Raw genomic sequence first — 16,987 nt, forward strand, 5'->3', positions numbered from 1 at the left:
TTCTGTGTAATGTCCAGTAGAAGACTGCCTTGGAGATTGCTGATGGAAGCGGCAGCAGCTTCAGTTTGATATTGGTACGAGAGGAGACCAGCTTCATGGTGCAGATGGAAATGTGACAATAAATCTGGTTGGATCCTCTGATTCAGGCCATGCTGTTTTAGATTGCCACACTATTCCAACTGAGTCATTTACAGTAGGATGTGCATTATTGTTTATTTCAGGAACATATAAACTGGTCAGTTGAACTGAGTTTTCTTTGCCCCTGTTCATTGACCTATTTTATTATATTAGATTCTATATACTGTTTAATTTCTTATATGTTTACACTTTAGGTTAAGTTCAAACTTTAATATACAGTACTGGGAATGTTTCTAACCAATCACAAAAGCCAGATTGAGTGGCATTACTTTTTTTATGCTGCACAACAAAGTTAATGTGTGCCAGCTCCAGACTACATCTGTTGCACATTCATGTGTATATGGAAAATACTTTGAATAAATATTGAATATCGAACTTACACTGTACAAATCCTACTGTATAAACACTATAGCTGACCTCTCCTATATTTGACATGCATATTTTTTGTCAATAGCTAAAGGGTTAAAAAAAAAAAAAAAAAAAAAACATTTGTTTTAACGCTAAACTCTATTCACATCATTAAAACGGATTTTTTTTTTTTTTTTTTTTTTTTTTTTTTAAACAGACAAAACCAAACACTTACTCGATTTTTCTTCTTTCCTTGTTGTCAAAGATTTCATTGAGGCTGATAGACACTTGCCCCAGGAACTTGTCCAGTCCCACCAATGACCTGTGCATCACGATCAGGTTGAGAGTGTATGTTTCTGGATTGCCCTCCAGAAGTAGACCGGGAAGTTCAAAGGCAGCTTCCTCTTTCCACACCGGACTCAGGGTCTTCTCGGCTACGGAGGTAGAGTACTTTTCTTTGCCTAACTGAATGATGGTGTAAGTGTCATTGGTGCCGTGCTTGCCTTTCGGCTGGAGGTCTCTGGCTTGCAGAACGGTGACCTGGACGTGGGTTGGGAACCACTTTTGAGACTGTTCTGAGAGCGACATTTTCAGCTTGTTTTTGTTTTTCTTTCTCTCAAAATGTTAATATAAAGGCATCGAAACAATTGGATTTGCAAACATGCACATAACTAAGTGTTGTTCCTATTCCTTTCACAGCACGCTTATTAGATTAAATGCACTTGACCATTCTTGGCATTCAGTAACACCGATCACTTTTTATTTATAACGACAGTTTAGTAAAATATCGCAGAGCTAGATTTCCTAATGTTAATGGATATGACGCGTATTGCTATCTTAAATGGTCATACATAGGCTATATCTTATACAAAATAGCTGACTTCCCAAAATGTTTTCCGCAGTTATTACTTATGCCATTGCAATGTACATACTAAACCTCTGGCCCAGCTCAAACAACATCACTAACATCGTTCAAATGACAGAAACATTATTATTACAACAACACTGTGTTGGCAATGGGCAAATAATATAACCCTGTTACCGATGTAGCTGCCTAATTTTCACGATTTCCGAAATATCATAAAATCTGAATGCATTTCTACGCAGTCATGCCGTTACTGTAGAATATGTTTTGATTATAAATCATTTCAGGGAAGAGAGAAGAAAAAAAAAGAACAGCATGATCTTCACCAGTTCCTGATTTCCCTTCTTAGTTCTCCATGATGATTGTCGTCCCGTCCTGCAGTCAGAGTTGAAGGTTCAGCTCCTCCTCGTTTCCAAAGCAACCAGATTGTTTCAGGAACTGCAACACTTACAGCTTTGCATTCATTTTGCTGCTTTACAAACTGTCTGAAAAGGTGGGTGATATTTAGCAGTGTTACAGTGATTTTTTTATTTTTTTTAAATCTATTGGGATTGCAAAGTGAGTGCTAGTTGAACAAGTGGGTGCTAAATTTACAGGACGCCTTTTAAATGAGGAGATATAAATAACAAAATGTTTTACAGTACTATAACACAGCCAATATTGTAATGGCTTTAATAGTAACGCAAAACTTTTTTTTTTTTTATGTATTTTTTTTTTTTTTGGTGTGTGTGTGTATTATAAGCAACTTTAGTTTATATTTATCTGCGTTTTTATAATGGTTTTGATTGTTAAATAACATCTGTGCAATTATTGCATCACTTTTCACAGTTGCATTGTGTAGAGTTGTGTCAGCTATCACGTAAAATTGCATTGTTAGGGAACTACTACAGCTCCTTTGAAGCGCATTTCATCTTTACAGCAGATATGTACTGTAATTAAATTGCAAACAAGTCACTTTAATTGTCCACTGACCTATATGAAAAAAACAAAGTACAGTAGTTGGAAAGTATTATATGTATTATGCATTTGCCACAGGTATGAATTCTAAAACATAAGAAAAAGGCAGATGTTACTACCAGTTGGCTGATTTCGCTGCTATCCGTACCTGCACAAAATTTTTAATACAACTTGCCATTTCCCTTTTCTTAAAAGGACAATAGAATATAAACATCTCTTTTTTTCAGTCCTGATGTTAAACTGCTGGCAGCAGTCTTGGGCGTTTCTTGACGTTAGAGTATTTGTACTCATAATAAGAAATCTCAAAAAGGCTGCTGCCAGTAGATTTTTCATTCCCCCCCAAAAAGTTAAGCAAAACTGAACAGGACAGAATTATCAGGAAACTTGAGGGTCAATTTGAGGAGTGCTGTTCATTTTGTTAGTTGTGTACGTACCCTTCACAAAGAGGCTTGAAGACCTTGATAGATAGTGCCTGTCCAATCACCCCATATTTATCACACAGTTTTTCTTCATTGTGCAACTTGCAGTTTTGTGAAAAGACATTTAAAGATCAGCAATTCGGAAGGTTAATGTTCCGACAGTGAAGTCCATTATAATTGTTTAGTGTTAATTAAATATTACTCAGGTTGTTCACAAAAATGCAGAAAATTGCAAATTACAGTAAAATGTTATTTCTGAATATATACAGTATAACATGTATTTTTAAGACTAAGCACAGTATAACGTCCTATCTTGATGTTGACTTGTTACACAACTGAACATATGATAAATGTTTTCATTTTATTTTTATCAAGGGAACTTTACTGTTTTAAACATGACCTCAAAGATTAGAAAAAGGATTCCACTTGATTCATCACTAATATTAGAAGCCAATTCACCAGGTAAGCAAAAAAGTCCTTTTCAAATCTTTTAAATATGTAATGTGTAGCATTTTTATGAAATAAAAATAAATAAATAAATTGCACATCTTTGATTTGCCAGGTCAATTTTATGCATTTATGCATGGCTACCCTATAACATTTTACCATAGTAAAAGCATAGCGCAATAAAGTATAGTGCAAGCGTGGTTAAGCATACTGGTAAACATTGTAAAGCCTAGAGAGGTATGCTAAAGAATATTAAAAACCATAGTAAAGACATAGTATGACTATTGGAAAAGCACAAGGGAAAACTGATAAATTACCATGCAAATATGCTAGACATTAACTTAATGTTACTCAGAACCTGATTAGAAGGTAGTCCAAGATTAGGGCTGATGACCGTTTTTTTTTTTTTTTTTTCTGAATAAAATATTTCTAAGCACACAGAGTGTAAATCACTGAAAAACATTCTATTAGTTTGTATTGTAAGGGCATTTCAGACATCTGACACGGTTTCAATTACCCAGCAGTATCAAAACAGGAGCCCATATGACTACAAAGAGGCAGTGTTTTTTTGTTTTGTTTTGTTTAATAACTCAGACCTGTTCTTCCAGAAGGCAGTAAAGCATGTTGAAGTCTAGGTGGTCAAAGCATGTTACTGTCTGAAAGCATAGTTAATTGGGGAAGCAGCAGATTGGTCACAATATGAGGGATTGGAACAATTGAACCTTCCATGTAAAATGACCATGGATGTAAAGACTATCAGAAACCATGTCTTGAGCAAGAATATATTTCTTTAACCTACTGTAGTGTAGTACCAGATACCGTGTTTTGATATAAAAATACATGTTTGCTAAAAACAGGAAGGCATGGAAAATTCATGTCATTATTTTGTTAGCTACAACCACTTTGAGGAGCTTGTAATAGCCTTAAGTTATTTATTTCCGTACTCATTTTAGAATTATAATGCATGTTTTTTGGGGTTTTGCACTACAGACAATTTATAGTAAATAGCTTTGAGAATCTAGCCCATTGAATTCTTATACAGTATCACTGGGAAAAGAGTACATTTTTAAAAGAATACATTCCTGTACTTTGTATCTTTTGATTTACAATATTTTATTTATTTTCTCATACAGCTAATCAGTACCTGGTGCAGTTATTAGATGATAAGAAGGAATTATCCTTTCAGAAGCCTACTGAAGCTCGAATGAGATTGCTGTTTCAGGTGTTGGAGGACCTTGTGCCACAGCTAGGTGTGTTCTCAAGAGTTGTGGCGCTCATTCGGGATGAACTCTTTGGTAAGACTGCAGTATACATCTATAGGTCGCTTAATATCGAATCTGCATGTCGTTCTTATGAAATATTGCTGCTGTGGAAGTCCAAGATATCTCAAATACTGAATAATTTCAGTAATGGGCAAGTAACATACACCCTCCATCTAGGCTGTAAATTTAAAGTTAGAGCTTTCAGTATGACAAAAAATGAGATGTTAGTAGTATACTAAAGTATAAGACTAGCACCTCAAAAAATGAGATGAGGTGTTAGTATTATACTAAAACATAAGACTAGCACCTCAAATGTGGAATAAATTATTTTATGTGATATACAGATGGACAGTAGTACAGATAGAGACAACTTAATATGTCCCCAAGATCTTATACTCCCAATAACGTATAATAAATAATGTTGAACCCAAGAGTCATCAAAATTTAATTAAGCCTTTTCTAAATATGCAACCATGTAAGTGTGAGAGACGGACAAATGCACACACAGATTTTTGGGTGATTTTTTTTCTTCTTTTCGTTGTCTTTTTTAAAATAAAAAATCAGATTTTATTTAAATCAAATTATTTTTTAATTAAATCGATTTTTGTTTACTTTTTTAATTTAGTTTTTAAATTATGGATTTTAAAATTTTTTTTTTTTTTTTTTTTTTTTTTTTTTTGTAGTAGTAGTAGTAGCCTACTGTAGTTGTAGCTCTACAGTACCTCTAATCTGTAAATTTAAGGATGTTGGAAATGGTGGTTTGTGAATAGTTACATACCAAACAAAATTACTCAATCTTAAATGAATACATAAATAAAGCAACGTATCTATCATTGTGGCATCCTCTAAATGTGAATTACAATATGTGAACTACAAGAATTTAGTGATGGAGTACGCCAGAGAAAAATACCCCCCACTCATCCCTGTTATTCTTTTCTTTGACGTGTCTTTCTTTGATATTATCTTTCTGTGTCAATCTAAACACACACAGTTGTTATTTAGGACTTAAAGTTCCAAATGCACTCGCATTTGCGCTGTGATTAGAATACAACCCTATGAGTTTTAGATTCTAGACAGCAAGAGTTTAAGATGTTTGTGTTAAAATGTTTTTTTAAAACAATCTTTTCATGTATTTTCCTCGAGAAACTATATAAAATAGGTAGTAAATAAAAAAAAAAAAGAATTTTTATTTTTTAATCAAGTTATTTAAATTGACTTGATTTAAATTAGCCAACCCTGATAAATATTGTTTATACCAAGTTTCATCACCTCTAATTCTAAGTGTGACAGACCTACATATTTACACTGTTTATGTGCTATATTAAATAGACCCCATAGTATGTTATTTTGGTGTTAATTGACTATTGATGTGACATGACCAAAAATAATCTGATTGAAACTTGTTATGAAAATGCTCACCGGTATATGTTCACAGCGATGCCCTGCCACTTTCAGAAAGTCACTTAGCAAGGGAAATGCAAATATAAGAACACATCAAGCATGTCTCGATATAGCATAGAGCATAAATCTAACTTTGTTTGGATGAGCCTCAATCAGAACCTTATGTCGTTTAAAAAAAGACTTTCTTTGAAATTGAGATGAGCTGAATTAATAAAAGAAAGATTGATTTAGTAAATTTGGATTTGGATATCAAGAAAGACAATCTCATTATAACGACATTGTATACTTATTTTTCTCATATATGAAATATTTACCACGAGTTACATAAATCAAATCTTGCTGTGTTTTCAAAGCTTTGTTATGCTTAGAGTTTTTGCAGAAAGGGAAGACAGACAGTTGATTAAAGATAATGTAATATCTGCAACTGGAATTACTATAGATTATAAACCAGATGAATAGAATGGGAATGCTGTCTTCTGATTGGTTGATGTAGAGGGTATTAATGGATTCAGAATGTCCACACAACCATCACAGATAAAGTACAGTAATGTATCAATTCGACAAAAAGGACATCTAGTATAACTGTCAACTGTCAGAACTGCAACAAACCCATGAAATAATGGCTGTAACAGATCACAAAAATGAGTCCTTGTGGCGGAGTGTCCCGCCCCTTTGTTTTAATTAGTGTTTTATGTTGTATGTAGTGTGTTAGTGTTGGTGTTTATGTATAAAATACACAGGATATAAATATGAGTTATGAGCGTGAGTGTTATAAAGTGTAATTTGTTTTTAGGCACGAGGATTGCACAACACTTCACTTGCAGGTAAAATGTAATATGTGAGCACGGGGAATTGCACTTTATTGTACTGAGACTCCAATTGAATGATTGATCAGCAATCTAGTCTCGGTACAGCTGCATAAAAGCAGCATGTTTTTACTCACTCAGGGTTGTGTGTTCGGGAGGTGGAGTGTAAGCGTGAGGAGAGACGTAAGTCTGTGCGAGGGGATTTAAATCTAAACTAAAAACAACTGCTATATGTGCTGGCTAAAACCAGGCGTGATACTTGTTTGTTTCGTTCACTGCGGTTTTGTTTATTATTTGTTTATTCGTTTGGCCAATGTGCCCTTTGTTTTGTGTGTGTTTGGTTTCTGTTAATCATTTAATAATTGTACTGAGCGCCACGGCTCAGTTTTCACCCACCAGCAAAAGCGTGTTTTGGTTTCTGTGTTCTTCCGGATCTGTCGTCACCACTAGTGTCATCCTGTTCACAGTCCTCTATAAAAACAAAAAAAACAACTACTGGCTTCATCTCTGTCCAGCAAACGAGAATAGTCTTCACATCTTCCCAGTGTCTTAACTCCTACAATTATTGATGTCTACCAGCCATCAACAGTTGAAAATCAGCAGCAAACCTTCCAACAAAAAACCTGCGAAAGCACATTCAGAGACCGAAGCCCAACGCTTTGCTCCACCCTCAGAAATCTCAGCAATGAACATACCAGCTATGTTTGAAAATTTATAAATAAACAATGAACTTTACAAAATAACAAAAATATTTAATTTATTTATTTCCTTTCTTTTAAGAATAAATTAATTTGTTTAATAATATTTTTAGTTGTAGAATCAATTTATTATATTTACCTATTTAAAACTGTAACTTTTGTTTTAAAAAAGCAGACAAAATACAACGGTCTTAAATGTTTTCCCTGTCTAAGTAAATTAAAAACCAAACTATATTTTGATTTTTTAATGTTTGGTTTGTTTAAGAAAAAATAATTCCCTTCGCTGTTCACAGGCGGTATACCATTGAAGAACCGCTCGAGCAGCATGGGATGAGCACCACAGGATATACTGTTTAGAAAAAAATAAATAAAAGGATATAAATCTTAATATTCCTGTAAAAACCATAGACGATTTATAATATTGTAACATTGCTGGGTTCCAGGATGAATGGAGTTGGACAAGGCAGGTGTTTTAAAGGCTTGTACCCGTATTTATTTGAACAATAAAATAAATATAAGCAAGGGAAGGATACTGGGAGCAAACACAAAATAAAGTGGTGATTCACTATTTCTTTCTTTTTGTTCTTTACACTTCTCTCACTCTCCTCACTTTCACTGTCTAACCTGTCACTCCTTTCATTCGCACCAAGGACCAGGGTCGAGGGCAGTGCGCCTCCTATTCATGCCCTCGCTCAACCCCTGCCTCCCTCCAATCACTCGCATTCCTTGCTCCCTACAACCCGCCTCCCGCTCCTAACATGCCCTTACAGTCATTCACCCCAACCGCGTTTCCCCTACCCATCAACTCACACATGTTAAACCCTGAGGGTCCCCCACCCTCTACACCGATCGTCACATTGCCCCCACAAAGCAGTGAACCGTCCCCGTCACTGTTTTAGTGCTTGTCATAGTCTGTGAGTATCTGGTGGTGGGGAGGGGGCCAGGAAGCCGAGGGGGATGTAATGCGTCTGATATAGGGGCCACCTACCCTATTAGTTCCAACAAGGATCGGCTCCTCCTGAATCCCCCAAGGACAAGTCCCCCTGTGCCCTTCTGGTCTTGAGCCTTGCACTGGCTCTGAAGGCCCCTGGTCCCAGCCGCCCCCCAGCTTGGTCCAGAGTCCTCCCTGGGCCCCACCTGGTCCATGTTGGCCACCTCCCCTGTTCCTCCCGGGGCCGATGGGTCCACCAATACGGGGCCATCCTGTCCTGGTGTATGACCACCCGCCGGTTCTGGTTCTGGAGCTGAACCCGGTACACCACATCGGTTCTCTGGTCAAGGGACCTTCCCAGTGGTAGGCCATCAGAGCCAGAGGCATCACTGGTCCCGGCTGGTACAGATGGCTAACTGGACAGCAAGGGTCCTATTGAACTGCTGCACAAGCCCATCACTCTGGGGGTGAAGGGGTGTGGTGCAGGTCTTTTTAATCCCCAACCTTCGGCACAACTCGGCAAAGAGCCAAGACACGAAGATCTTTCCCTGGTCACTATGGAATTCCTCTGGGATCCCAGAACGGCTACACATGCCTTCCAAGAGTGCATTGGCTATGGTGACACACTTCTTCACACGGCCGCCTAGACAAGGTGGCCACGTTACCATGCTGACATCCTGTCCTGTGCACAAAGTCAAAGTAGTAGCCCTGGAGGGACTCAATCCACCGGGCCACCTGCCCCTCTGTCTCCTTGAACTGTAGGAGCCACTGCAATGAGGCATGATCCGTCTGGATATTGAAGTGACGGCCAGAAATGTCCGATAGCTAGGACGACAGCCAGCAGCTCCCTCCGGGTGACGCATTAATTCCGCTCTGCCTTGCTGAAATATGCGACCACTCACTTCTCCTCAGCTCCTACTTGCGACAGGATGCCACCCAGTCCTACATCGCCGGCGTTGGTGTCAAGGAGGAAGGGCAGGGCCGGGTCAGGGTAGGCCAGTACAGGAGCCAAGGCCAGCACGTCCCTCAGCTGGATGAAGGCATGTTTGCACTAGTCAGTCTAATCAAAACGGCTCCTCTTCTCTGTGGTCCACTGGAGAGGCTGGGCGATGTCAGCAAAGCCCTACACGAATCTTTGATAGTATGAGGCCAAACCCAAAAAGCCTTATGCTTGGCAGATGGATGTGCTCTACCTGCCAATAGCCACTCCTGAGTTCAAGCGAGTGAGCTGAACTACTTGGACCCCGCAATCTCATCCAGTGTCCTTGTCGATGCGGGGCCGGGGTTAGCCGTCTTTAATGGTCACCGCGTTGAGCTGGCAGTAGTCCACACAGAACCTCAAGCTACCATCTTTCTTGTCTGTGAGGACTACCGGGGCGGTCCACGCTCTGTCCAATGGTTCAATTACTCCATCGGCAGCCACCTCCTTGATTATGGCCTTGGCTGGCTCTTTCTTGGCCAAGGGGATCTGGCGAGCTCACTCCCGACTGGGGGGGGGGTGGGGGCATCTCCTGTGTCAATTTGGTGCTGGACCAGACTGGTCTTTGAACAGTTCTTGGACTTGGCTGCAAAACATTACCATACTGTTGGACAAGTGCTCCCAGGCGGCGGCTCTGCTCTGGGTTGAGCCCCTCCCTGCTGCGCATGGCCACTTCAGTGAGGGGTATGTGAACCAGCGATGTTGGCGGGCGGCCGTTTCAGTCCGGGTGAGGTGGTTGTGTTGGCTGGCGAGCGTTGTAGCCTAAAGATAGCTCTGCTGGCTGGCGAGCGTTGCAGCCCGGAGGGAGTTGGGCTGGCTGTCGAGCGCTGGCACCTGAGGGTGGCTTTTCTGGCTGGTGAGTGCTGGCCCCTGAGTGTGTTTGTGCTGGCTGGCGAGCATTTGCACATGAGGATGGTGGCATTGGCTGACAGGCATTGGCGCCTGTGGGTGGTGGCGCTGGCTGAGAGTGTTGCAGCCTGGGAGTGGTGTCACAGGGTAACTTGAAGTCTGGCAGGCAGGGAGCAACATTAAGGGGTTGGGGGTCAGTCCCCTGGCTCCTCGGACCACAGTTGTACCGTAGCAATTCCATCCTTTACACTCAGCTGTCCCCAGTCCAGATTCAAGGTAGCTCCCATCGCCGCTAGCAGGTATGCTCGCAGTATGCATTCCTTATCAGTCTCCGCGAGCCATACTGGGTGTGGCAGCTGGGCGCCCCCAAGCTCCACCACCAGCATCTGGTGGCCCTGCATTGGGGCAACCTGGCAGGTACAGTCTTCAAACAGGCACTGGTCGGGGCTCAGGTTGCTTCACTGCTCTCGCCCCACAGCAGTAGCATGCCCGTTATTAGTAGGGTGATGGTGGCACCGGTGTCAACTAGGGCTCTGCTTATGGTGCGAGACATATGCATGTTGCTACTGTCGTCCCTGCCCTCGCCTCGGTGTTCAAGCCCATGTTGACATCCAGGCTGGTGTTAGCATCTTCCCTAATTTTCTGTGCTCCATTATCCTGCTACTCTGACATCAATGTAACGTTGTTGTGTTCCACGATGAATGGATCGGGCACGGTTTTAAAGGCTTGAGTCTGTATTCATTTGAACAATAAAATAGATATTAGCAAGGGAAGGGTAGTGGGAGCAAACACAAAATGAAGTGGTGATTTGCTATTTCTTTCTTTTTGTTCTTTACTTTTTCTCTTTACACTTATCTCTCACTCTCCTCACTTTCACTCTTTGTCTTTTCACTTCTACTGTTCGCACCGAGAACTGGGGTGAGTGCAATGAGCCCCCTATTTGTGCCCTCGCTCAACCCCTACCCCCATCCACTCACATCCCTTCCTCCCTACATCCTGCCTCCTGCTCCTAACATGTACTCACAGTCAGTTCCCCTACCTCTCAACCACTCACACAAGTTAACACCTGAGGGACAACCATCCTCCTAGAGATTGTCACAATAGCAATGCCTAGGTGAAAGTCTTCAACACTCCCAGCTGATACATTAACGGCCTAGGAAATTACTGCTTAAATAAAACATTTAATCAAATAAATATAGTGAAACTTGAATTAATTGGCTACTGCAAGAACTGATTTGTGGCTAATTAATGCCTAATAAAGCCCAGCCTTTTTGATCATTGTAACGTTTTCGGGTTCCAGCCTTATGGACTCAGACGGAGGCAGTGATTGTGGTGAACGGGTGAGGTCAGCCTGTATTTATTTAGAATAAAGGATAGAGGGGTGAAAGAGCACAGGGTAGGCAGAAGTATGGGAGGGAAAGGGTCAAGACACACACACACACACACACACACACACACTGCTCCACAGCCATAACTCCGCAGCCATAGCTCCTCTGGCTTATCACGGACTACAGTCTGGCTCCTTCCCTCTGTCCATCGCTCCCTTGTCCAGACAGGTTGTCCGTTCCCTCCTTCTTTTCCTCTCAGTTTCCTCAGCGGCTGACAGTAACAATAGTGGGTGGTTCTCTTGCTCTCTTACTATCGCCTCACTCTTATCAGTTTGGCTGTCGTCTCTCTCTCCCCCTCGCGTCATTGTATATGCTGGCCCTCCCCCTCTCCTCTCCACCTCTCCATCACAGAGATCCTTCAAGATTCCCGCCACCTCTCTAGGTTGTTAAACTATATATATAACATCAACAATATTATGAAACCCAGCCCAGTAGTTGTTTGGTCAATGAGGTGCTGTGGCTTCTTCTGCCTTTTGAAAATGTAAATTTTGTTCATGTGGCTGCTGAGTTCCGTTTCTAATTCTTTTTATTCAAATATTTCACATTGAAATCCTATTTAAGATGTTTCTTAAGAGAAAAATGATCATTGCCTACCCCAATAAAAAATAAAAAAAATCATGATTATTGTTAATTTTATGTTGGCATGTTTCTGCATGCACATTGCAGTCTCCTCGCAAGGTTAGTCTTGCAGTGACATTACAATGTGTTGCTGGTCTTGAATCCTGCTATTTCCCAGAATTCCAGTCTTCCAGAAACACATCCTCTTAGCACAAACTAAATGCAGAAAGGTAAAATGCGTAGATTTATTTTTAGGTAACTTATTATTAACTTGCACATGAAAAGATGTAATGAAAAAAAGTACCAGAGGTTCCTGTTATGTGTGTACCCTATCATTCTCTATTGCTGTTTTTGCGTAGATCATACCATGTTTACTAACTATTGCTGCATATCTGAAGTGAGCTGGTTTGACAAATAACCTCCAGACTAGCAGTGGCAGCTGTAATTTCTGTATCCTCTGAAACTGTATCGAGATTTTCCTTTTGTTAACTCACAGTTGCAGAAAATGCTGAAATTTCAATAGTGCACCCCTAGGGGGCATTTTTAAGTCCACTCAGAAATGTGGTTTCTAGGAGTCATTTCAGAAGCATACCCTGTGCTTGAAAAAAGAACCGTAGTCAGCACCGTAGTCAGTGTAAAATAAACATGTGTATCAAAAGTGCCTTCCTGGAAAAGTAAACATAAAATAAAAATAAATAAAATTGTTTAAACATGACACTATGTAACACAATTTTTGTTCCTGGGTAGTAAGTGTTATTTCCTAATTGCTTATGCCTCAAAAGTATAGAAAATGGCTATTATTCCCCACAAACTTTGCTTTTGTGACCAGGACAGTGATATTTTGAAATTTACCTATTTCCAATGAGAAAAAGGTCTTTTCGTTCACATAAAGTCAGAAAAAAACAACATATGAATCCAAATTAACATGTATTTATACTAAAGTAATACAAAAATGACTACAAAAGATTTAGAAGTGAGTAGTTTTTCGAGATTTACGATTATACTGTAAATACAGTATAATCGTAAATCTCGAAAAACTACTCACTTCTAAATCTTTTGTAGTCATTTTTGTATTACTTTAGTATAAACACATGTTAATTTGGATTCATATGTTGTTTTTTTTCTGACTTTATGTGAACGAAAAGACACAAAAGCGCCCGTTTTCTCATTGGAAATAGTGATATTTTGAAATTTACCTGTCCTGGTCACAAAAGCAAAGTTTGTGGGGAATAATAGCCATTTTCTATACTTTTGAGGCATAAGCAATTAGGAAATAACACTTACTACCCAGGAACAAAAAAAAATAATAATAATAATTGTTACACGGTGTGATCAAGGGACACCTTATCAGGTATAAAGTAATGTTGGAACACAATACATTATTTGTTTATTAAAATGTTGTCACTTTTTCTATATTTCTGATAATTTCACATTCTTTAATACTTTTTGTAGATGGAATTTACAGCTTGCAGCTCACCAAAGATCCTGAGCTCGAATCAGAAACAGCTGAGACAGTCACCCGATTGCCTTACTTCAGTTTATTCAGAAGACAGCAAGACGAACAGTAAGAATTCATGCTACCTTTATATAATGTAAACAGATATGGTTTTGTTAATGGTGAATGTAAAGAAAGATAAACTACAGAAGTATATAATAACAGACAGACATCATTTAGTGTGATAATGTGCATGCCTTTATAACTTTAACAGTATCTTGTTACTTTTACAAGAAGTCACGCAAATGGCCATTTGTCTTAAATATATCTGTCAGTTAAACCATTGGGATCTATCCAGTTGGTTTAAATTTTAAGGAATTCAAATGCTATTGTTTAAAGAGACTCGTACTGGGACAGGTTTGAGTTTTATAACCTTGGTACACAAACTTCACTATTTTATCAATCAGTCAGGTATTACATTGTCACAGGTCAGGTCATTGTGTAAACCCCAGTATCTTAATGTCATGTGTGCATTAGTTTCATGTATAACTTTACATAATGCTCACTATTTCTAGGAATCAAAAGGCAGATGACCTGCATCTAGAACTGAATCAAAACAAAGAGATGTGAGTATTTTAAATGAAGACAATACAATTATACTTGGTCATTTAATCCATTATTTTTAGACACAATATTGAACAAAAGAGAAACTAAATGTTTTTTTTTTTTAATGGATTCTAAATGTGCTGAGCATTTAAATACCAGCTGCCCACTCCCCATTCCATAAAAAACAAAACAAAGGAACTTTTTAGGTTATAATTTTGGCAGCCATTTTCTCATCATTGCACCTCATACCAGTACATTATAGGTTAGATTCTCAAAGCTGTTTACTCCAAATCATCATTGGCATTATTTTTTTCTGAAGGGTAAAAACACCAAAGGGAAAAAATAATAATAATTTCAGACAACTCACAATCATCTAAGTTAAATATATATGTCTGGTTTCCTAACTTAACTGGGCTTTTCCTAATTTAAAAATGTGCTAATGTCGTTTTGGAATAAATAGCTTTGATAATGTAAACCTATGAACCATCTATTCTGAAGATTTCTTCATCATAAAACTTCACTATATCTGCCTGGATTTCTCATAGCATAACTGTTAAACAGACACAATGGACTTTTAGTTGAGTGGAAAATTGTGGGATATTACAACTTTATGCAGATTATCAAAATACATTCTTACAGTAATTTCCAGCAGAGCTGTTGTCCTTTAATATTTAATATATGGTACATAGTATCAGCTAGACTATAAAAAACACATCAGAGAATTTGACACAGGTATTTAATGTGACAATTTGTACACGACTCTTTTATAATACACTTTAAGACCTTAATAATAGGTTTTTCTTTAGTGCAGGATTAAAACATAAAAGGCTTCAAATTCCTTAGTCACCTGTATCTATTTACTGCTTATGTATGTTAGAGTATATAAAAAGGCTTTGCTCCACATATATCCATAAATAATTTTCATCTCTCCACATAAGTTATGGTGAAATTTCTATATAAACTAAAACATGTAAAGTCTCTGTTCAAAGGTTTTTGCCCTTGTATCCTTGTGCAGCATTATCCTTGCAGAACAGTTGGACCTCAGATACATATGTTTTTGTTTTATGCTTTTGTTACTAAGCATAATATAGGTTGTATTACATCTATTGAATGCTTTTAATGTCTGAAAAATACACATGTCATTTGTAGGTCTTTTTGTAGCTCTATCTAAACTGAAAAACAAATAATGATAATCTTTTTAGCAGGGGAGTGTTTTTTGTGGATAGGTGGGGGTGGTGGGGGACGGGGCTGCTGGAGCCATTGTAATTGTTAAGTACCTTTGTTTTAAAATACATTTTTAATCTCAGGCTAGTACTGTGTCGGAGTTCTGGAAAAATTTAAATAATTTACCCTGCTGAATCCAGAACACAATACTTAGCATGTTACTTCTTGGTTTTACCTTTAAGTTTAATTACCATTTCAATATTTTAACAATATGGGTAACTCCTGTCTTCAGTTTCACATTATTTACATGGTCCAATCCACCTCCTCCCATGCTAAAGCACTCTGCACTGCAGGCAGATTGATCCATTAACCCAGCTCACTTCGCTCAGTACAGCTCAGTGGCCACACCCCCTCCACTACACAACCCCCTCACTCTCCTACAGTACAGTTCACGGACAATGCCCCCTCCCAGACACTGCCCCCTCGTACTCCTACAGTACAGCTCAGTGATCACGCCTCCTCCCAGGAACTGCCCCCTGACACTCCTACAGTACAGCTCAATGATCACGCCTCCTCCCAGTCACTGCCCCCTCACACTCCTACAGTACAGCTCAGTGATCACACCTCCTCCCAGTCACTGCCCCCTCACACTCCTACAGCACAGCTCAGTGATCACGCCTCCTACCAGTCACTGCCCCCTCACACTCCTACAGTACAGCTCATTGATCACGCCTCCTCCTAGTCACTGCCCCCTCACACTCCTACAGTACAGCTCAGTGATCACGCCCCCTCCCAGACACTGCCCCCTCACACTCCTACAGTACAGCTCACTGATCCTGCTCCCTCCCAGGCAGTGCCCCCTCACACTCCTACAGTACAACACAGTGATCTCGCCTCCTCCCAGGCACTATCCCACGCACTCCTATAGTATAGCTCACTGGCCACGCCCCCTGTCAGGCACTGGGATGGACGTTCGTATTCAGATAGCTGCCACCAATGTGCAGTGCTTTGGAAAACTGATAGAGGATGGTTTTCAGCACAGAAATGGGAATTCTGAAATGCCAAAAAATCACCTTGCAAAACAAACATGCCTACTACAAATGTATATTTAACAAGGTAAAAGAGCATAGCACACAATTAGACAGTTTACCAAGGGGCTTTGTGGATAACAGAAGTGTCCTGATAATCAATTTGGATAATTGAGGATTTTCTATACACAAACTTAATGGGCATCCAAAACATTGCGGATGTTAACATATAAGTACAGTAACAAGATACATTATTTGATTTTTTTTTTTTTTTTATAAAAGCAATGCTCTTTATTCTTAACCTACATTAAAGATAGTAAGAAGGAAGTATAATGGGAAAGGAGTATAATTACAAGTTTAACTTCCGGTACTGTGAGCTATAGATAAGATTAAAGTAGATTCATCATCGTCCAGGGTTAGCTGCATCTTAGAACAAATACTGACCTTCCAGAACCTTGCAAGATTTACACAAGCTGTCGTATGCATCTGAAATATTACAGCTGATGTTCCATGCTTGCACTTCTTTCATCATTACCCAAGGATTAGAAGGACAACAATCTGCAGTAATTGGCTACTACACTGGAGGCTATAGTTTTAGTGATGTACCTTGTTACACATCGTTCAGTACTGCTTTTCTAATTATAGATAAAATACATTTGTAATTTTGATGAGGAACCCCCCAAACCCCCTCCCGCTCACTGAATAAAG

General features: G+C 39.3%; 2 protein-coding genes across 2 annotated transcripts in view; one reads left to right on the forward strand and one right to left on the reverse strand.

The window, feature by feature from the left end:
- LOC121325954 (rab11 family-interacting protein 2-like) overlaps positions 1 to 1,714 on the reverse strand; it is a 38,089-nt gene extending 36,375 nt beyond the window's left edge. Inside the window, exon 1 of the mRNA XM_041269042.1 lies at positions 722 to 1,714. Coding sequence (XP_041124976.1) covers positions 722 to 1,074 — 353 coding nt within the window. The 5' untranslated portion in view covers positions 1,075 to 1,714. The remainder of the gene's footprint in view (positions 1 to 721) is intronic.
- Positions 1,715 to 1,756: 42 nt separating this feature from the next.
- LOC121325916 overlaps positions 1,757 to 16,987 on the forward strand; it is a 98,629-nt gene continuing 83,398 nt past the window's right edge. Inside the window, exons 1-5 of the mRNA XM_041268992.1 lie at positions 1,757 to 1,844; positions 3,103 to 3,189; positions 4,308 to 4,469; positions 13,499 to 13,610; positions 14,057 to 14,107. Coding sequence (XP_041124926.1) covers positions 3,123 to 3,189; positions 4,308 to 4,469; positions 13,499 to 13,610; positions 14,057 to 14,107 — 392 coding nt within the window. The 5' untranslated portion in view covers positions 1,757 to 1,844; positions 3,103 to 3,122. The remainder of the gene's footprint in view (positions 1,845 to 3,102; positions 3,190 to 4,307; positions 4,470 to 13,498; positions 13,611 to 14,056; positions 14,108 to 16,987) is intronic.

The sequence above is a fragment of the Polyodon spathula genome, chromosome 13 (assembly GCF_017654505.1).
Source record: "Polyodon spathula isolate WHYD16114869_AA chromosome 13, ASM1765450v1, whole genome shotgun sequence".
Classification (NCBI taxonomy): domain Eukaryota; kingdom Metazoa; phylum Chordata; class Actinopteri; order Acipenseriformes; family Polyodontidae; genus Polyodon; species Polyodon spathula.